This window comes from Nomascus leucogenys, chromosome 21 (genome assembly GCF_006542625.1).
Source record: "Nomascus leucogenys isolate Asia chromosome 21, Asia_NLE_v1, whole genome shotgun sequence".
In the NCBI taxonomy this organism is placed as follows: Eukaryota; Metazoa; Chordata; class Mammalia; order Primates; family Hylobatidae; genus Nomascus; species Nomascus leucogenys.
Window position 1 is genome coordinate 24192612 of NC_044401.1, and position 22681 is coordinate 24215292.

At 36.1% G+C, this 22681-nt stretch overlaps 1 protein-coding gene across 4 annotated transcripts in view; it reads right to left on the minus strand.

The window, feature by feature from the left end:
• Positions 1–22681, minus strand: part of EPHA6 (EPH receptor A6) — a 963391-nt gene that overhangs the window by 830620 nt on the left and 110090 nt on the right. The window contains exon 1 of one of the 4 annotated variants that reach the window (XM_030801994.1): positions 9197–9229. The exons of the other annotated variants lie outside the window; for them this stretch is intronic. Within the exon in view, the coding sequence (XP_030657854.1) occupies positions 9197–9226 (30 nt within the window). The 5' untranslated portion in view covers positions 9227–9229. Of the gene's footprint in view, positions 1–9196; positions 9230–22681 lie in introns of those variants that run through there. 4 annotated transcript variants of the gene reach the window in all.

Here is a 22681-nt window from a genome sequence, read left to right on the forward strand (position 1 = left end):
TATAAGCATCTTGATGTCAAAGATTGTCTCTCAAATACTTGAATTCTCTTAGCAAAGAGTTATGTGCCTTTTTATTTAGGAGGCAATAATAACTGAGTTGTTAGTAATGATTATTTTGTAAATGCTGCTGATCAATGAAATAACTTTATCTTCAATTAATACAAAAATAAAAAACTTAACAAAGGCATATTTTGATTTCTTTATGTCACTAATATAGTATAAGGTATGTTAGAACAAATAATTAAATCAAGTAATAGGTAAAAAGTAATACAGTATAAAAAAGTATAGACTATGGGCTAGTCTCTGGTTGGCAGACTATTACTGACCATGCTGGAGAAAACCTACTTTCTACTAGACAGTTTCTCAATTATTTTTTTCTTGAAAATAAAATCTATAACAGTGAAGCAACTAAGGAATAAGAATAATTTTCACTATCATAATTCCACTGCCAATGCTGAATATCAGTTCTTAACTAAAAAAAAAAAAGCAAAGAAGTCAACACTAAATATAATTCATAAACAATAAACAAAAAGAATAAAAGAAAAAGCTGGGTTAAATGAGAAGAAAATTATGATTAGCCATCACTAATTCTCTTAAATAACAAATTCCGATAAAAAATATTTAAATGTTTAATAATGAAGATCTAGATAGACATAATAGACACTAGTGAAAAACTGGCATGTCAACATGGAAAAGGCAATTATGATGTGTACATAGCAATATAAATACATACAGTAATGAAAAGTGGATGAAGTTGAACTTGGACATATACCCTAAAACAGCAATACTCAAAAATAATTTTATAGAATCAGGAGACTCAAGAGTTAACAGATAATTAGATATTAAGCAAAAGAATATCTTCGGAAGATTACCACCCAAGAATAATGATGATTTATTTCTCTTCAACTTCCATTGCTTAATTGTTTCATTGGTTAAACTTTAAAAATCCAATACTCACAGTGATTTTTCCATGAACTAATATATTACAACTGAGAAAAAGACACAGTTCCTGACTTCACAAAGCTGCAACTTCATGAGACAGAGAAATGCAACTCAGTATTTTTCAGAACATCAAGGGCAAAGAGGCTTACACCAGTATACCAGTATTGTGCAAAGGGTATTACAGGGGCACAGAGTCTCTGCCTAAGAGGTCCTAGACTTTATAGGTGAGGACATGGCATTAGTATTTGAACTAGGGCATGGGTAGTCTTGGACAATCCAATAACTAGAGAATGAGAGAACCTCTAATAGGTATACAGAAGCACACGAGAAATTATGAGATGCTAAGATGAGCATTGTGGTTGGAACATTAGGCTAATGGGGAAAGATGCAATATGAAGCTGGGAAAGTGACACCCACCAGGTGTCCAAGATCCTTTAACGTCTGCTAAACACAGTAATTTGAGATAATGACAAGTTAATATAAGTTTTAAAAGTGAGGTCTCCCTGAATAGAACTTTATTTGTTAGAAGACACTGCACAGAAGGATAAATTTTAAGGAAAAGTAAGGACACAAAGACTTCAAAGCTATGAATGTTGAATTTGTGAACACAAAAGGTTTAATGTTAAGACTTTAATTTTCAGTACTCAATTAGGAAAATGGTGCTGGTCCTCAGGAAAAAGTCTGGGCTACAGAAAATATTTTGATAAGTATTTAACCTTCTAAGATCATGGTAGCCATAAATGAGATGTCCTAGAGAGAGTAAATTTAAGCAGTAGAGGAAAAGCAGAGAAGAAAGTGGTAAAAATACTGACATTTAAATAGAAGTTAGAAAAATAAATATGATTTTAAAATGTATTTGCATTTAGTCAAGTATTTAAGGAATAAAATAAATTACCCACACACATTGCCCACCTTTTAATATTAGTCATTTAAGTTATTACCCACTGTAACCCTATATCACCTGCTTACAATCCTTATTATTTAGAGATTTAATTTCACGTGCTAATAGATAACTTTACACAGCAATGTTATATATATACTTTTTATAAAAATATCATTTTATTCTCAAAAAGTCCCATCATGTCATTAATTATTATCAACCTAACTTTACAAATAAAGAAACTGAGGCATAGAGTGATTAGGTAATATGGCCCAAATCACAGAGCTAATGAGTAATACTGCAAAATTTTGAATTCACAGCCCATCATTCAACAGCTAGATTTATACTGCCTTTTTATATGCTGCACACCTTTTGCTACTAATAGCTATTTTTGTTTCATGTAATATTTTTTGTTTTTACGATTTAAGTTAAATTTTTTATTAGGATTAAATTCAAAACAAGTGGAAAAATAACTTACAATTTTTTCTCCATCTATCAATCAGTAACTGGGCCAGATTTTCATTTACCTTGGACCTGATGTACACTTGTAAAACTGCAGCAATGTTCTTGGGTTTGATTTAGCAATCAAGTGCAACAGACAAAAAGATTCATCTAACACCAATTTTATTGAGCATTATGAAAAGGGATATACAGCACACAACAAAACGCCATACATGGTGATGGTCAACAGCATAGCAGGACTCCACGGCATAACCTCCAAATGTCCCAGTCACTCACAACTTAGGGTGCACACAGTCAAAAGACACACTGCAGGGTGAGTAAAGCCAATCTCAGTTCAGGCAATCAAACTTTTCTGGTGCCCTTTAGTCTTTTGTACCTTATTCCAATTCTCTGGTACATCAATGCAGATTAATTTTTACTTAGCAAACAATCTAGACAATTAGGTATAGGTGTTTTGTTTGATAAATAGAACTGCGACCAGATTTTCATTTATCTTAGATCTGCTACATACCCACAAATTTCTTGAGTCTTGAGTTTGTGGTGAAAGGAGGCATATCTGAAGATAGAGGAAACATCACTAATCAAATATAAAGACTTTCCTTTTACAACGAATCTATATAAGATTTTATTCATTTATTTTTATCAAAGTGTAATTACATTTTAAATACTTAGCATTTTTTTCCATAAAGCTGGCTTATTCAAAAACATATCTAATATTCCTTCTCCTGACCTTCAGGGCAAGAAAAAGTAACATCAATAAGAACTACTAAGATATCTTCCTACAGCTTAAACAATGCACTGATTCCTAAGTTTCAAGACAGCCAAAATTATGCCAAGGTTACACATGAACTGTAAAGGAATATGGGTGGAGGAATCACAATCAACTTTATGTGGTAGTTGACAAGAAATGATAGAAATTTTCCTCAATGACACATAGAGCATACAGAAGCAAATAAAGTATATATGAAAACAACTGATCTATAAGACACTCCAAGTTTTAGATGACTATATCCATTTTAAGAGTCTTGCAAAGATAAACTTTGCCAAAGTGCAATTAAAAAAACAGTTTTTGCCTTCATACTTACTTAAAAATAGTTGGGGAAAATATCCAAAATATGTACAGGATCCTATTTTCAAAAATCCTAGGTACATCCACAGCGGAATATTATTCAGCACTAAAAAGAAATGAGCTATCATAGCCCTGTAGTATAGTTTGAAGACAGGTAGCGTGATGCCTCCAGCTTTGTTCTTTTGGCTTAGGATTGTCTTGGCAATGCGGGCTCTTTTTTGGTTCTACATGAACTTTAAAGTAGTCTTTTCCAGTTCTGTGAAGAAAGTCATTGGTAGCTTGATGGGGATGGCATTGAATCTATAAATTACCTTGGGCAGTATGGCCATTTTCACGATATTGATTCTTCCTATCCATGAGCAAATGGAATGTTCTTCCATTTGTTTGTATCCTCTTTTATTTCATTGAGCAGTGGTTTGTAGTTCTCCTTGAAGAGGTCCTTCACATCCCTTGTAAGTTAGATTCCCAGGTATTTCATTCTCTTTGAAGCAATTGTGAATGGGAGTTCACTATGATTTGGCTCTCTGTTTGTCTGTTATTGGTGTATAAGAATGCTTGTGACTTTGGCACATTGCATGGTTCTGGTACCAAAATAGAGATATAGACCAATGGAATAGAACGGAGCCCTCAGAATTAATACCACACATCTACAACCATGTGATCTTTGACAAACCTGACAAAAACAAGAAATGGGGAAAGGATTCCCTATTTAAGAAATAGTGCTGGGAGAACTGGCTAGCCATATGTAGAAAGCTGAAACTGGATCCCTTCCTTACACCTTATACAAAAATTAATTCAAGATGGATTAAAGACTTAAATGTTAGACCTCAAACCATAAAACCTAGGCAATAACATTCAAGACATAGACATGGGCAAGGACTTCATGTCTAAAACACCAAAAGCAATGGCAATAAAAGCCAAAACTGACAAATGGGATCTAATTAAACTAAAGAGCTTCTGCACAGCAAAAGAAACTACCATCAGAGTGAACAGGCAACCTACAGAATGGGAGAAAATTTTTGCAATCTACTCATCTGACAAAGGGCTAATATCCAGAATCTACAAAGAACTCAAACAAATCTACAAAAAAAAAAAAAAAAAAAAAAAAAAAAAAAAAAAAAAAAAAAAAAAACTCCATCAACAAGTGGGCAAAGGAGATGAACAGACACTTCTCAAAAGAAGACATTTATGCAGCCAACAGACACATGAAAAAATGCTCATCATCACTGGCCATCAGAGAAATGCAAATCAAAACCACAATGAGATATCATCTCACACCAGTTGGAATGGCGATCATTAAAAAGTCAGGAAACAACAGGTGCTGGAGAGGATATGGAGAAATAGGAACACTTTTACACTGTTGGTGGGTCTGTAAACTAGTTCAACCATTGTGGAAGTCAGTGTGGCGATTCCTCAAGGATCTAGAACTAGAAATACCATTTGACCCAGCCGTCCCATTACTGGGTATATACCCAAAGGATTATAAATCATGCTGCTATAAAGACACATGCACACGTATGTTTGTTACGGCACTATTCACAATAGCAAAGACTTGAAACCAACCCAATTGTCCAACAATGATAAACTGGATTAAGAAAATGTGGCACATATACACCATGGACTACTATGCAGCAATAAAAAAGGATGAGTTCATGTCCTTTGTAGGGACATGGATGAAGCTGGAAACCATCATTCTCAGCAAACTATTGCAAGAACAAAAAATGAAACACCGCATGTTCTCACTCATAGGTGGGAATCCAACAACGAGAACACTTGGACACAGGAAGGGGAACATCACACACCGGGGCCTGTCATGGGGTGGGGGAAGGGGGGAGGAATAGCATTAGGAGATATGCCTAATGTAAATGACGAGTTAATGGGTGCAGCACACCAACATGGCACATGTATACTTATGTAACAAACCTGCGTGTTGTGCACATGTACCCTAGAACTTAAAGTATAATAATAAAAAAAAACGAAACGAGCTATCATATAGGGAAAAGACATGGATGAAACTTAAAATCATATAACTAAATGAAAGAAGCCAATCTTAAGAGGCTACATTTTGTATGATTGAAACTACATAATGTTCTAGAAAACGAAAAACTGTGGTACAGAAAAAGATTAGTGGTTGCCAAGGGTTAGGCAGTAGTGAGGGATGAACAAGCAGAGCATGGAGAAATTTTAGGGCAAGGAATATACTCTGTATGATACTATAATGGTAGACACATGGTATTTTAAATTTATCTCAATCCATAGAATGTACAAAAAAAGTGTGAATCCTAATGTAAATGATGAACTCTGGTTGATAACTATGTATCAATGTAGGCTCATCAACTGTAACAAGATCATATATTTATTCTTTTTCACCTTTCTTTAGCCTTTAAGATAAATTTTACAACTTTAATCTACTAATTTTATTGGTATTTGCAGATATACATATATTTTTTTCATCATTTAATTATAATGTAAATCTGTTATTAATGTGCTGCACTAAATGCTTTAAAATTATCATTTTACTTAACCCTACAAAAAACCTAGAAAAATAGGTAATATCGAGTTATTTTACAGATGAGAAAACTACATATGGAATTGTTAAGTGACCTGACCAAAGTAACACAGGTCTATGATTTTATTTTGTAGGGTTAGTAACACATGTAACACATTTGAGTAAGCCGGTAATCAATTATAACTCGAATGCATGGCTTACACAACTTTTGTTAGCCTTGATCATGTATGAGTCAGCTGACGATGGAATTGGCCTGGCTTTGCAGTTCAGACAACACAGGGTGCGTGCAGACTACTTCATTTCAAGGAATCATCAACTCTGGAGTTCCGTATTGAACAGCACAGGTCTATACAGGAAAACAGACTATTGGGAATGGAGGTGAATTTGGAATCAGAAAATCCACTTAGAATATGATTTTATTAATCTAGGAGAAAGATGATGGTATCATGGACCCGACCGGTTGCAATACTGGTGGTAAAAGTCAATCAAATTCTGGATATATTTTTAAGATAAAATCATGGATATCTGTTGCTCAATTGAAAATACAGTTTCAGAAAAAGTAAAATTAAGTAGAACTCCAAATTTTTATCTAGAATAACTGAAATGCTGAAATTATAAAACAATGAAAACGGTAGAAGAAACAGACCGAGGTGGGGAGATAAAGTGTTCAGTTTTTGTTTTTGTTGTTTGTTTGTTTTTGAGACAGAGTCTCTCTCTGTCACCTAAGCTGGAGTGCAGTGGTGCGATATTGGCTCACTGCAACCTCTGCCTCCCAGGTTCAAGCGATTCTCCTGCCTCAGCCTCCTGAGTAGCTGGGACTACAGACATGCGCCACCATGCTCAGCTAATTTTTGTATTTTTAGTAGAGACGGGGTTTCACCATGTGGCCAGGATGGTCTCAACCTCTTGATCTTTTGATCTTTCCATTTTACTTAACCCTCCAAAAAACCTAGAAAGATAGGTAATATCGAGTTATCTTACAGATGAGAAAACTGCATATCTCTTGATCCACCCGCCTTGGCCGCCCAAAGTGCTGGGATTACAGGCGTGAGCCACTGCGCCCGGCCAAGGTGTTCAGTTTTAGATATGTTGGATAAGATGCCTGATAGACATGCCAGCTGAATAGGTACAGTACTAAATAAACAAGTCGGAGTTCAGAGTGGGAGTCAAGGCTTGAAATACAAATTCAGGATTCATTAACAGATTTAAAGCCTTGAAACTAAATAAGATCATATGGACCATATATGGTAATACTTGAATCAAAGTTCTGATCAATGGAAGAGAAACAAGCCAGAGAAATTTAAAAGGTAAAAGGAAAAAAAATAAAGTGAAATATATAAGTGATACAATTGTTTAAAAAAAGAGGTAGCTATTATGTATGATAAAAGCTGCTGATAAATCATGTAAGATGAGGGTTTAACATTAAGTTTTAAAGTAGACAATGTGAGTGTTATAAATGATCTGGAATTGAGTTGTTTTGGTGGAGTGGTGGGACAAAAGTCTAACTAGCATGGTTTTGTGAGAGAATATGGTGAGTACATACCATTCTTTCACGGAGAGTTAACCGAGACAACATATAGATAACTTTGCAAGGAATTTTATAGAAAAATGTGTAGTAGCTAAAAAGGGATAAATATATTACAGCATGTTTATTCGCTGATGGATATAATACAATTTATGATCTATTAGAACATTATTGATATATCATATATATCACAAATTGCAAAACTCATCTTACATTTCGATAATTTCCAACATCTCAAATTCATTCCTTTCTTATCTCCTTAAATTTCATTTTGCAGATACTTGTTTCAATTTATTTTTCAGCATAACATAGGCTGCTAGCCTCACTGCAGCCTCAACCTCCCAGGATCAAGCAATCCTCCCACCTCAGCCTACTGAGTAGCTGGGACTACAGTAATCAATACCATACTCTATCATACAACAGTCAACTTTGCTTTCATTATAAAAGTGAAAGAACCCTACATTATTATTTACTTTATGTTTGAATAAGTTTTGACAACTAGACAGTTTAGTCTCACTAACACTGTTAACTGCTTATGTTCTTAAACACATCATTTGCACTTGTGACCATTATGGGCATCTTCTATTCACAGAACGGCTATCACCCCAGCACATTTCAATATTCTGAACAGAGTCACTACACTTTCAAAAGCATTTAATATATAAAATCTGAAATTTAGGATATTAAAAATCTTTGTGTTTTTGTTTTGTTTTTAATTGACACATAATTGTATATATTTTGGGGCACAGTATAACGTTTTGATATATGTATATACTGTATAATAATCAAATCAGAGTACTTAGCATATACATTACTTCAAAAATTTATCATTTCTTTTTGGTGAGAACATTCAAAATCCTCTCTTCTAGCTATTTTGAAATATAGAATACAATAGGTAGCAGATGAATGAAGAAAAAAATATATATATACAAAAAAGAATATTATTCAGACATAAAAAGAATGGAATCCTGTCATTTGCTGCAACACGGATGAACCTGGAGGACATGAAATAAGTGAGGAACAGAAAGACAAATATTGCATGAGCTCACACATATGTGGAATCTAAAAGAGTTGATCTTATAAAAGTAGAAAAGAGAATAGTAGTTACCAGAGGCTGGTGGTGGATAGTGAGAGACTGGTAAATGGATACAAAGTTATAGTTAGATAGGAGGAATAAGTTCTGGTGTGTTATTGCACAGTAAGTTGACTATGAAATTTAGGTCTCGAAATTAGTTTCAGTTAAAAAAAAATGTCCCTTCAAGGTCATTTTGGAATACCCTGGTTTGTATTCCAGAGTTCTCCTAGGCTTAGGAAATGAACATATGAATACTTATTACTTTTAAACTTGAACTTAAAACCAAGAGCAGTATTATACATTTCCTTGAGCCTGAAGTACAGAAAAAAAAGAATTACAGAAATTGTCCACTGCCAGTTATATAATATACACAAAAGAGCTTGAAAATTTTGATATAAATTTTATAATTTAACTTCATACTCTATCATTATAATGGATTCATAACAGCTTGATTTTCTTTAGGTTTATGTAAAGCAGATATGTGACTTTTTTAATTACCTAATTTTACATGCTTTAAAACCATTACATTTCAAACATATTTTTGAAAAGCCAAATGTTTTTTATTGAGTTTTAAAAAACATTTAAGAAATAAATGTTAAGTGGAAACTAAAATGTGAACTTTAATGTACTTAACTCTGGGGTCTAAAATGACATATTTCCATACAAAAATATCTTTCCATTTAAAAAATGTATGTTATAAATGAATATGTTGTTTTCCTAGAAACTTTTCCAACCTGGCTCCTATGGAGCTGCAGCATGTACATCCAGAGAAGTAACATCAGGTTCTGGTGAGGTGGTCTCTTCAGTGCCTTCTTGAATTTTCCCCCCTTTTAGCAGTGTTGAAAATAGGTCTGGAAAAGCATAGGAAAGCTCTATCAAATTTTCCTTAGGAGGTTTGTTCCATACTGTTTTAGCAACTCTGCACAATGAAGGTGCTATATGGTATGACACTAAATATTCATTTTCACTAATGAGTCCTCTCATGTCATATTAATAATATCCTCAATATAAATACATTGAATTAACTCAACTTAGGATATATTTGAAAATATGCATGTGTAAATTAGATCAGAAACATCCTTAGGACTACACATACATATATATATATAATGTGTATATATATATAAAATGTATATATATAATGTATATATATAATGTATATATAACATATATAATGTGTATATATATATAAAATGTATATATATAATGTATATATATAATGTATATATAACATATATAATGTGTATATATATATATAATGTTTAAGGCAAGTTGAACTGTTATAAATATATATAATATTTAGGATGGTATCCTTTATATAAAATGAAATATGATGCTTCACAACAATCTGGAAATTTTTATATGCTATCTTTATATATTATATTTTCAAAAATGTTTAAATATAATATGGTCTTTTAAAATCTAGAATATATGAAATGAATTATGTAAGAGAAAGTATGTCCATGTAGAATACCTATAATGGTTTTATATATGTCATATACATATATTCATATAATAGTTAAAATAAGTGTAAATGTTTAACCAAAATTAAATATCACAAGTTATATTTTTAACCTTGAATGGAAAAGATAATATTGTATCCTGGAATAATATATCATTCTTAATTTGCTCAAATAATTAGAGTAGTTAATTGGAAAATAAAAACATATTTTGATTTTATTTTTCCCCAGTATGAACTATTCCTCAGGTAGTTAACCTACTGACAATTTAGTCATAGTTTATTTCTAAAATACATAAAAATGTTGTTAATGTGAGTATTGCCTTCAGGTTTAGTGAAAACGAACACAGTAAGTATTTGAAGAAGAGAGGTTGCTAAAACAGTAACCATTAATCTAAATGCTTTAGTGTTACTGGATCATTTAAAATTGTACAAAGGTTGGGTAGACATTAGAGAACCAATATTTGAATCTTTATATTATGATTGAAAGTTAATATAAAAAATAAATGATATCATATCCCCATTTCTTTATGATGTTAGTATATTAAAAACAAGTAATGGAGAAGATAATTTTATAATGCTAGGAACAAAGATAATATTTAAAGCTATTATACTTAAAGGATGTTTTTTCTAACCTCTATTTTCATATTTAGGATTGATAGTCCTTCAGGAAAAGGACATTTGAATTATGTGATTATTTTATGGTACTTAATCTGTGAATTTTATTTAAATTTCATTGGCCTTTCTAATTATTCCCCTTAATTTATAATTTTATATAAACCATGAATATTTGAAAATAATGTAAATAATGTAAACAATATAAAGTAATTTTTACAAATATTCCTGTACCCAATTACCATATTATTATAACATAGTTATACATAAGGTAAAATTATACTCAATAGGTAGTTTAACACAACAAAAAATCAGTAAAAATAGCTATTTCTGCTTACTATATTTTGTCTAATAATTCTAGAAATTTGTATTTGATTATTTTAAAACCATGGTTAATAAAATAATAAGGTATGCAGAAAAAATAGTTCTGGAAACAAATGATCACTTATAGAAGTGGTAATTTACAACTAAAATTAGAAATACCAAATGTGCTAATATATTTAATAATAATGGTATAAGATAAAATAAAAAATGGATCATAAAGAATAAATTCTAAAAACAGAAATGAAGATTAAATCTGCAAGGAATAAAAATCTGATAGAAATTGTTACTACCTCCCAGGACATTTAAGTTAAAATGAAATGGCCTGCTCAATCAAAGTGAAGTATTCTATTTATAAACACCCTTCTTTGTAGCTTAAGTATGTGTAAATTTACTTGCCCCTGTGAATAGAACCCATTAAAATAGAAAAACGTATTTCATATTTTTAAAATGAGGCTATTAACAAATAGCTTATTTTAGCATGAACAATATGAACCAATTATTTTGTTTGTAATAAATATCAAATTTGTTTATTTGGTACATTAAATAATAATATCACCTCAAATCGCTTTTCATCAATTGTTATAAAAATTGAGTCATAAAATACCAAAGCCATTTCTTCCAAATAATGACAACTATCATCTGGTCACTTCCTGTTACACAACAGGATAATCATCATGTTCTTTATGTTACCCAAAACACATTAAATATCCATACTCTCTCTCTTCTCTGATTCCTCAGTTCACAACTATTTGTGTCATATATTAAACTTTCCTATTTCACTTTAAAATTTATAATAAAAAACTTACTCTGTGTCCTTAAAATTCATAACTAAATTCTTCTTCTAAGAAACTCTCAAATCCTAAATTGTTTTGTACTTTCATAGCGATTTGCAATTTGATCATGAATCTTTCTTACTTTCCCACTTCTTACAAGGTGTTGACGAAACTGTACAATTACAAGAGAATTCTGTTATAACTAATTTCACTTGTAGAACTTCGGAAATCAAAGTAGAGTTAGGAAAATTCTAAGAAACTTAACTATTTGCTGTCCATATATTTGCCTGTGTCAAAGTCTACATTTCAAAATCATGAAAATAGTTAAACTAAAGTTTTTATAAACATATTTAGCTAAATAATTAATTAGGTAAGTAACAAAAACCTGCAATTTTAGAAACTCGGAAATACAATAATTAAATATATTGTTAGTCAGAGGAATGTAACCAGGACCTCATTTTTAAAAATATATTTTAATCACCTACTTTCTTCTTCTTCTTTCCCTCTCATTTCACCCCTTCATCCTTTGTCCCTCGCTAGACACTTCCCTCTGGCAATATGTACTTATCAGTTATGTCCTTGCTTAGGAAACTCCAGAGGCTAATCTGGAAACAAACCAGGAATGGAGCCCTGATTGAGGAATCCTCCTGCTTAAGGGGGGTTGCAAAGAATTAGTCTACCACCAAGGGGCTGAAGTCAAAATAATGCCATCCTGACATCCAGATGGATGATTACCCAAGATAAGACATTGGAACAAAGACACATAGACGCTGCACCCTGTACCACTCCTGTATCTTTCCCATACCAAGTTTCCCTTTAAAAATCCTATAGTAAATTAAAATTTTTTTTCAGATCATACATAGAGAAGCATATGTTAACCAAATAAATCGTTTTGCATGTTTTTATTATGACATTAATTTTTAAAATACATATATGTTTGATTAAAATATTTTTAAAACTTTAAAAACAGCCAAAAAACAAAAACACACTATTTTTTACAATTATGCATTTCAGAGATGGTGGTGAACTAATCTGTGATTATAGTCCACCATCTGCTCAGTTTGCTAACTCTCTGGCTTTCCAAATAAACCTGCTTTCCTTCCTACTAACCCTTGTCTCTCCTGTCTGGCTTTCAAGCAGTGGGGAGCTGAACCTGGGTTGGTTACAGGAGGACATACTAAGGCAATTTAATGTCTTCTAAATCCTGCAGATAAATTCTACTGAACATTCATAATTATTTTTCATTATTTCTAATTTGAATGGTTTAAGTAATGTGAATATATGTTAAATAATAGAAAACCAGTTCTCTCTTTTTAAAGGATTTTGGTAAAGTAAATGTAAAAGGTAAGCTGAATAAGTGAAGTACATTCTGTGTTTTTTAAATATTTATTTTGAAAATTTTCTCCCAAAAGAGTAAAGGATAAATAAAGGATATAAAGTTGAATGAATTGCATGGAGGGGCTAAGATGGCCAATTAAAAACAGCTGCAGTCCACAGCACTCACATAGGGGAATGAAAGGGGTGAATGAATATAGCACCTTTAACCGTAATATCCAGGTTCTCACATTGGGACTGATTAGGCAAACAACTCAATCCACAGAGAATGAAGAAAAGCAGGGTAGGGTGATGGCCCACCCTGGAACACAGCCAAGGAACCCCCACCCCCAACCAAAGGAGGCAGTGAATGATTGTGTGACCCTGCCCGGAAACCAATCTCCTCCCATGGATCTTTGCAACCCATAGATTAGAAGATCCCCTCATGAGCCCATGGCGTCAGGGCCTAGGGTCCAACACACACAGAGCTGTGTGGAGTGCCAGCAGAGCAGCTTCTCAGGTACACACAGAGACCCAGGAGCTTTACATACTCTGGCTCTAGGATCCTCAACAAGGGTGTGTGCAACTCTGGTAAGGCAAGAGGTCCATGCATATCCCTAGGAAGTGGGCTGAATCCAGGGAGCCAAGCAGCAGTATCCTGAGGGCCCCACTTCCATGATACCTCACAAGATAAGACTCACTGGTTTGAAATTCCAGCCAGCCAATGGCGACAGGGTGGAGCCTGTCTGAGAGGGGAAGGAGCTCCCGGGGGAAAAGGCAGCTACTATCTCTGCAGTTCTGTTGACTCAGCCATTCCAGCCTGCTGGCTTTGGAGAGTGCAAACAGTCTGGATGAAAGGGTCCCCTTAATGCAGCATAGCTGCTTTGCTACACCATGGTCAGACTGCTTCTTTAAGTGGGACCCTGATCTACTCCTCCTCACTAAATGGGGGCTCCCAGCCAGGCTTCAGCCACCCCAGCCAGTTTTCTACAGACAGAGCTCTGACCTCTACCTAAAATGGAGTCCCTGGGGGGAGGTGAGGCCACCATCTCTGTGGTTAGGTGGACTCAGCCATCTCAGCCTGCTGGCTTTTGAGAGTCCAAACAGTCCAGACAAGAAAGGGTTCCCCCACTCCAGCACAGCTGCTTTGCCAGATGGCAGCTGCTTCTTAAAGCAGGACCCTGATCCATTCCTCCTCACTGGGTGGGACCTCCCAGCCAGGGCTTCAGCTGGGACTCAGACAGTTTTCTATGAATAGAGCTCTAATTTCCATCTAAGACAAAGTGGCTGGGAGGTGGGGCAGGCCACCACCTTGATTGTTCGGGCACCTCAGTCAGTCCAGCCTGTGGGCCCTGGAAAACCCGTAACAATCAGGGCTGAAGGGATCCCCAAAATGGCACATTTGCTCTACCAAAAAGCAGCCAGAAAGCTTTTCTTTTTTTTTTTTTTTTTTTTTTTTTTTTTCAGACAGAGTATCACTCTGTCACCCAGGCTGCAGTGCAATGGCATGATCTTGGCTCACTGCAACCTCCGCCTCCCGGGTTCAAGTGATTCTCCTGTCTCAGTCCACTGAATAGCTGGGATTACAGGTGCATGCCACCATGCCTGGCTAATTTTTGTATTTTTAGTAGAGATGGGTTTTCACCATGTTGTCCAGGCTGGTCTAGAATGCCTGACCTTAGGTGATCTGCCCACCTCAGCCTCCCAAAGTCCTGGGATTACAGGCATGAGCCACCAGGCCCAGCTAGACAGCTTATTTTAAGCAGGTTACTGACCCTGTTCCCCTTGACTGGGTGAGGCCTCCCAATTCGGGTCTCCAGCCACCTCCTACAGGCATGTTCAGGCTGGAAATGAATTAGTACTCCCCTGGGATGGAGCTTCCAGAAGGAGGAGGCTACAATGTTTGCTGTTTCACAGCCTTCAATTATGATACCTGCAGGTACTGGAAAATCTAAGGCAACCTGGGTATAGAGGGGACCCCCAGTAACTGGCAGCAGCCCTACAGAAGGGTGTTCTGACTGTTAAAAGAAAAACAAATAAACAGAAAACAACATCAACACAAAAGAACCCACAAAAACCCCATTCAAATGTCAGCAACCTTAAAGACCCCACAAAGATGGAAAAAATCAACACAAAAATAGTAAAACTCAAAAATACAGAGTGCTCCTTCTCCAAATGACTGCAACACCTCTCCAGTAAGGGCTCAGAACTGAGCTGAGGCTGAGATGGCTGGAATGACAGAAATAGCCTTCAGAAGGTAGGTAATAACAAACTTTGCTGAGCTAAAGTAACATATTGTAACCCAATGCAAAGCAGCTAAGAATTATGATGAAACAATACAGGAGCTGACAACCAAAATAGCCAATTTAGAGAGAAGTACAATTAACCTGTTAGACCTGAAAAACACACTATAAGAACTTCACAATGCAATCACAAGTATTAAAAGCAGAATTGGCTAAGCTGTGGAAAGAATCTCAGCCTGAGAATATCTTTCTAAAATAAGAGAATCAGCCAAGAACAGAGAAAAAAGAATAAATAAATAAAACTTCTGAGACATACGGGATTATGTAAAGAGACCAAACCTATGACTGCTTGGGGTACCTGAAAGAGACAAGGAGAATGGAATCAACTTGGAAAACACACTTCAGAATATCATCCAGGAGAATTTCCCCAGCCTAATAAGAGAGGCCAACATTGAAATTCAGGAAATGAAGAGAACCCCAGCAAAATACTCCACAAGAAGATCGACCCCAACACATATAATCATCACAGTCTCCAAGGTTGAAATGAAAGAAAAATTGTTAAGAGCAGCCAGAAAGAAAGGCCAGGTCACCTACAAAGGGAAGCCAGACTAACGGCAGACCTCTCAGGAGAAACCCTACAAGCCAGAAGAGACTGGGGGCCAATATTTAAAAAAGAAAACTTCCAACCCAGAATTTCATATCAGTCCAAACTAAGCTTCATAAGTGAAGGAGAAATACAATCCTTTTCAGATAAGCAAATGTTGAGGGAATTTGCCATCATGAGACCTGCCTTGCAAGGGCTCCTGAAGGAAGCACTAAACGTGGAAAGGAAAAACAATTAGCAGCCAATATTAAAACACAATGAGGTACACAAAGCAGCAACACTCTGAAGCAACCATGTAAACAAGTCTGCAAAATGACTAGCTAGCATCATGATGGCAGTATTGAATCCACATAAAACAATACTAATCTTAAAAGAAAATGGGCTAAATGTCCCAATTAAAAGACACAGAATGGCTATGAGACTTGGTGCCCTAAATTCTAACCACTTCAGCTCCAGTCGTGGCTAAAGGAGGCCAAGGTACAGCTCGGGCTGTTGGATAAAAGGCCAAGACCCATTGGTATGTCATCTTCAAGCTAGATAAAAAGCCAAGACTCATTGATATGTTGTCTTCAAGAGACCCATCTCACATGCAAAGACACACAAAGGCTCAAAATATTGAGACTGAGGATAATTAACCAAGCAAATGGAACATAGAAAAAAGCAGGGGTTATAATCCTAGTTTTTGACAAAACAGACTTTAAACCAACAAAGACAAAAAAAAGACAAAGAAGGGTATTACATAATGGTAAAGAGTTCAATCCAATAAGAAGTGCTAACTATTCTAAATATATATGCACCCAATAGAGGAGCACCAAGATTCATAAAGCAAGTTCTTAGAGACCTTCAAAGAGACTTAGACTCCTACACAATAATAGTGGGAGACTTTACCACCCCACTGACAATATTAAACAAGTCATCAAGAGAGGAAATTAACTAAAATATACAGGACCTGAACTCAGCTCTGAGTCAAGTGGACCTGTTAGATACCTACAGAACTCTCCACCCAAAAATAACAGAATATACATTCTTCTCATCACCACACGGCACTTACTCTAAAATTGACACACAATCAGAAGTAAAATACTCCAAAGCAAATGCAAAATAACTAAAATCATAACAAACTGTCTCTCAGGCCACAGTGTAATCAAATTAGAACTAAAGATTAAACTCACTCAAAACCACACAACTACATGCAAATTGAACAACCTGCTCCTGAATGACTTTTGTGTAAATGATGAAATTAACGCAAAAATCAAGTTCTTTGAAACTAATGATAACAAACAGCTAATATACCAGAATCCCTGGGATGCAGCTAAAGCAGTGTTAAGAGGTAAATTTATAGCACTAAATGCTCATATCAAAAAGCTAGAAAGATCTCAAGCTAACAACCTAACATCACAACTAAAAGAACTTGAGAACTGATATGATCTTGCTCTGTGTCCCCACGCAAATCTCATCTGAATTATAATCTGTATAATCTCCACATGTCCAGGGAAGGAACTGGGGAGAGGTGATCAGGTCATGGGGGTGGTTCGCCCTATGCTGTTCTCCTGATAGTGACTTGAGTTCTCATGGGATCTGATAGTTTTGCAAATGTTTCATAGTTCCTCCTTCACACACTCGCTTTCTTGCCTACCACCATGTAAGATGTAAGACGTAACTGTTTCCCCTTCTGCCATGAGTTAAATGTTTCTGAGGCCTGCCCAGCCCTGCAGAACTGTGAGTAAATTAAACTTCCTTGGTTTATAAATTACCCGGTCTCAGGTAGTATCTTTATAGCAGTGTGAAAATGGACGAATACAGGAAATTGGTACCCGGAATGGGGCACTTCTATAAAGATAACCTGAAAATGTGCAAGTGACTTTGGAACAGGATAACAGGGAGATAAGGGAAAATTTGGAACCTCCTAGAGACTTACTGAATGGTTTTGACCAAAATGCTGATAATGACATGGACAATGAAGTCCAGGCTGAGGTGGTCTCAGATTGAGATGAGAAAATTATTGGGAACTGGAGCAAAGGTCACTCTTACTATGCTTTAGCAAAGAGACTGGCAGCATGTTGCCCCCATCCTAGAGATCCATGGAACTTTGAACTGGAGAGAGATTATCTGAAACTGGAACTTACGTTTAAAAGAAAAGAGTAAAAACGTTTAGAAAATTTGCAGCCTGACAATGTCATAGAAAAGAAAAACCCATTTTCTGCAGAAATTTGCATAACTAACAAGGAGCTGAATGTTAATATCCTAAATGGAGAAAACTTCTCCAGGGTATGCCAGAGACCTTCACAGCAGTCCCTCCCATCATAGGCTCTAAGGCCTAGAAGGGAAAAATGGTTTCATGGGCCAGGCCCAGGGCTCAGCTGCTTTGTGCAGCTATGGGACTTGGAGCCCTGCATCCTAACTGCTCCAGCTCAGTCGTGGCTAAAGGAAGCCAAGGTACAGCTTGGGCTGTTGCTTCAGTGGGTGCAAGTCCCAAGCCTTGCCAGCTTACATGTGGTGTTGGGCCTACGGGTGCACAGAAGTCAAGAATTAAGGTTCGGGAACCTCCGCCTACATTTCAGAGGATGTATGGAAACGCTCAGAGTTCCAGTATAAAGTCTGCTGCAGGGGCTGAGCCTTCATGGAGAACCTTTGCTAGGGTAGTACAGTAGGAAAATGTGGGGTTGACGCCCCCACACAGAGTCCCTACTGGGGCACTGCCTAGTGCAGCTGTGACAATAGGGCCACTGTTCTTTAGACCCCAGACTGGTAGATCCACTGACAGTTTGCACAGTGCACCCAGAAAAGCTGCAGACACTCAGGGCCAGCCATAAAACCAGCTGGGGGGCTGTACCCTGCAAAGCCAAGGCCATGGGAGCCCACCCCTTGCATCAGCATGTCCTGGATGTGAGACATAAAGTCAAAGAAGATCACTTCAGAGCTTTAAGATTTAAGAACTGCCATGCTAATTTTTGGACTTGCATGGGGCCTGTAGCCCCTTTGTTTTGGCCAATTTCTCCCATTTAGAGTAAGAGCATTTATCCAATACCTGTGCCCCCACTGTATCTTGAAAGTAACTGTTTTTTATTTTACAAGATCATAGGCAGAAGGAACTTGTCTTGTCTCAGATGAGACTTTGGAATTGGACATTTAGATTAATGCTGAAATGAGTTAAGACTTTGGAAGACTGTTGAGAATGCATGATTGGTTTTGAAATGCAAGACGTGAGATTTGCGGGGAGGGGTGGGCAGGGATGGAATGATATGATCTGGTTCTGTGTCCCCACCCAAATATATCTCTAATTGTAATCCCCATGTGTTGAGGAAGGGACCTGGTGGGAGGTGACTGGATCATGGAGTTGGTTTCACCATGCTGTTCTTGTAATAGTGACTTTCACAAGATCTGATGGTTTTATAAGTGTTTGACAGTTCCTCCTTCACACAATCACTCTCTTGCCTGCTGCCATGTAAGACATGCTTGCTTCCCTTTCTGCCATGACTATAAGTTTCCTGAGGCCTCCCTACCCATGGGGAACTGGGAGTCAATTAAATATCTTTTGTTTATAAATTACCTAGTCTCAAGAAGTATTTTTATAGCAGTGTGAAAATGAACTACTACAAGAACCAAGAGCAAGCAAACCCCAAAGCTGGTAGAAAACAAGAAATAACCAAGGTCAAAGCTGAAATGAAGGAGACAGAGATGTGAAAAACCCTTCCAAATAATCAAGAAATTGGCTGGGCACGATGGATCACACCTGTAATCTCAGCACTTTGGGAGGCCAAGGCGGGTGGATCACCTGAGGTCAGAAGTTTGAGACTAACCTGGCCAACATGGTGAAACGCCACCTCTACTAAAATTACAAAAATTAGCCGGGCATGGTGGCAGGCACTGGTAATCCCAGCTACTCAGAAGACTGAGGCAGGAGAATCACTTGAACTCAGGAGGTGGAAGTTGCAGTGAGCCAAGATCACGTCACTGCACTCCAGCTTGAGCAATGAGAGCAAAACTCTGTCTTGGGGACAAAACAAAAACAAAAACAAAAACAAAAAAAAACAGCAAATCAAGGAGTTTGTTTTTTGAAAAAAAAAAAAATGATAAAATTGAATGACCACTAGCTAGACTAATAAAGAAGACTAAAGAGAAGATTCAAATAATCAGAAATGATAAAAGAAATAACACCACTGACCCCACAGAAATGCCAACAACCATCAGAAAATACTATAAACATTTCTATGCAAATAAACTAGAAAATCTAGAAGAAATGGATAAATTCTGGACACATACACTCTCCCAAGACTGAACCACGAAGAAATTGAATCCCTCAATACACTGATAATGAGTTTCAAAATTGAGAGAGTAATAAATGGCTTACCAAACAAAAAAAGCCCAGTGTCAGACAGAATCACAGCTGAATTTAACCAGAGGCACAAAAAAGAGCTGTAACATTTCTAATGAAACTATTCCAAAAAATTAAAAAGGAGGTACTCCTCCCTGACTCATTCTATGAGGCCAGCATCATCTTGATACCAAAACATATATACCTGTCAGAGACACAACAAAAAAAGAAAACTTCAGGCCAATATCCTTGATGAACATTGATGCAAAAATCCTCAGTAAAATACTGGCAAACCGAATACAAACCAGCACATCAAAACAATTATTCACCACAATTAAGTTGGCTTCATCCTGGGATGAAAGGTTGGTTCAACATATGCAAATCAGTAAAGGTGATTTGCATATGTTGCATAGTTACATAAACATAACTAAAGACAAAAACCATGATTATCTCAATGGATGCAGAAAAGGCCTTCGATAAAATTCAATATTTCTTCACGTTAAAATCTCTCAATAAACTAGGTATTAAAGGAACATATTGCAAATAATAAGAGCCATATATGACAAGCCCACAGCCAATATCATACTGAATGGGCAAAAGCTGGAAGCATTTCCCTTGAAAACCATCACAAGACAAGGATGCCCTCTCTCACCACGCCTATTCTACATAGTACTGGAAGTTCAGGGCAGGGCAATCAAGCAAGAGAAAAAAATAAAGGGTATTCAGAGAGGAAGTCAAACTCAACCAAAAAGCTTCTTAAGCTGATAAGCAACTTCAGCAAAATCTCAGGATCCAAAATCAATATGCAAAAATCACTAGCATTCCTATACACCAACAACAGGCAAGCAGAGAGCCAAATCATGAATGAACTCCCATTCAAAACTGCCAAAATAAGAATAAAACTAGGAATGCAGCTAATAAGGGAAGTGAAGGACCTCTTCAGGGAGAACTACAAAATACTGCTCAAAGAAATCAGAGACGACACAAACAAATGGAAAACATTCCATGCTCATAGAGAAGAAGAAACAATATTGTGAAAATGGCCATACCTCCCAAAGCAATTTATAGATTCAAGGCTATTTCCATTAGACTACTATTGACATTCTTCACAGATTTAGAAAAACTATTTAAAAACTATTTTTTAAAACTACTTTAAAAAGAGCCCAAATGGCCAAACAATCCCAAGGAAAAAGAAAAAATCTAGAGGTATCACACTACCTGACTTCAAACTATACTACTAGGCTAGAGTAACAAAAACAGCATGGTACTGGTACAAGAACAGACACATAGACCAATGTAACCAAGTAAAGAACCCACAGGATAGAGAACCCAGACATAAGATCACACAACTAAGCCATCAAATCCTCAACAAACCTGACTAAAACAAGCAAGGGGGAAAGATTCCTTATTTAATAAATGGTGTTGGGGGAACTGGCTAGCCATATACAGAAAACTGAAACTGGACCCCTTCCTTACAAACCATACACAAAAATCAACTCAAGATGGATTAAAGGCTTAAATGTAAAACCCAAAACTATAAAATCTCTAGAAGATAATCTAGGCAATACCATTCAGGACACAGGCTCAAGCAAGTATTTCATGATGAAGATGCCAAAAGTAACTGCAACAGAAGAAAAAATTGAGCTCTAATTAAACTTAAGAGCTTCTGCATGGCAAAAGAAACTATTAGCAATGTGAACACACAACCTACAAGATGGGAGAAAAATTTCACAATCTATCCATCTGACAAAGGTCTAACATCCAGCATCTACAAGGTATTTAAAGAAATTAAAGGAAAAAAAGCCATTAAATAGTAGGCAAAGGACATGAACAGACACTTCTCAAAAGAAGACATGCATGCAATCAACAATTATACATAAAAAACTTTTCAACATCAATGATCATTAGGGAAATGCAAATCAAAACCACAATGAGATACCACTCATGCCAGTCAGAATGGCAATTATTTAAAAAATTAAAAAATAGCAGATGCTGGTTAGGTTGTGGAGGAAAAATGTTTTTTTCATTGTTGGTGGGAGTGTAAATTAGTTCAACCATTGTGGAAGACAGTGTAGCAATTCCTCAAAGATCTAGAGGCAGAAATACCATTTGATCCAGCAATCCCACTACTGGGTATACGCCCAAAGGAATATAAGTCATTCTATTATAAAGATACATGCATGCGTATGTTCACTGAAGCACTATTTACAATAGCAAAGACATGGAATCAACCTAAATGCTCATCAATGATAGATGGGATAAAGAAAATCTGACATATATTCACCATGGAATACTATGCAGCCATAAACAAGAATGAGATCGTGTCCTTTGCAAAGACATGAATGGAATAGGAAGCAAACTAACACACAAACAGAAAACCAAATACTGCATGTTCTTACTTAAAAGTGAGACACGAATGATGGGAACACATGGAAACTTGTGGTGAAACAACACATACTGGGGCCTGTGGGACGGGGCTTGGTGGGATAGAGAGCATCAGGAAGAACAGCTAATGGATGCTGGGCTTAATATATAGGTGATGGGATAATCTGTGCAGTAAACCCCATGGAAC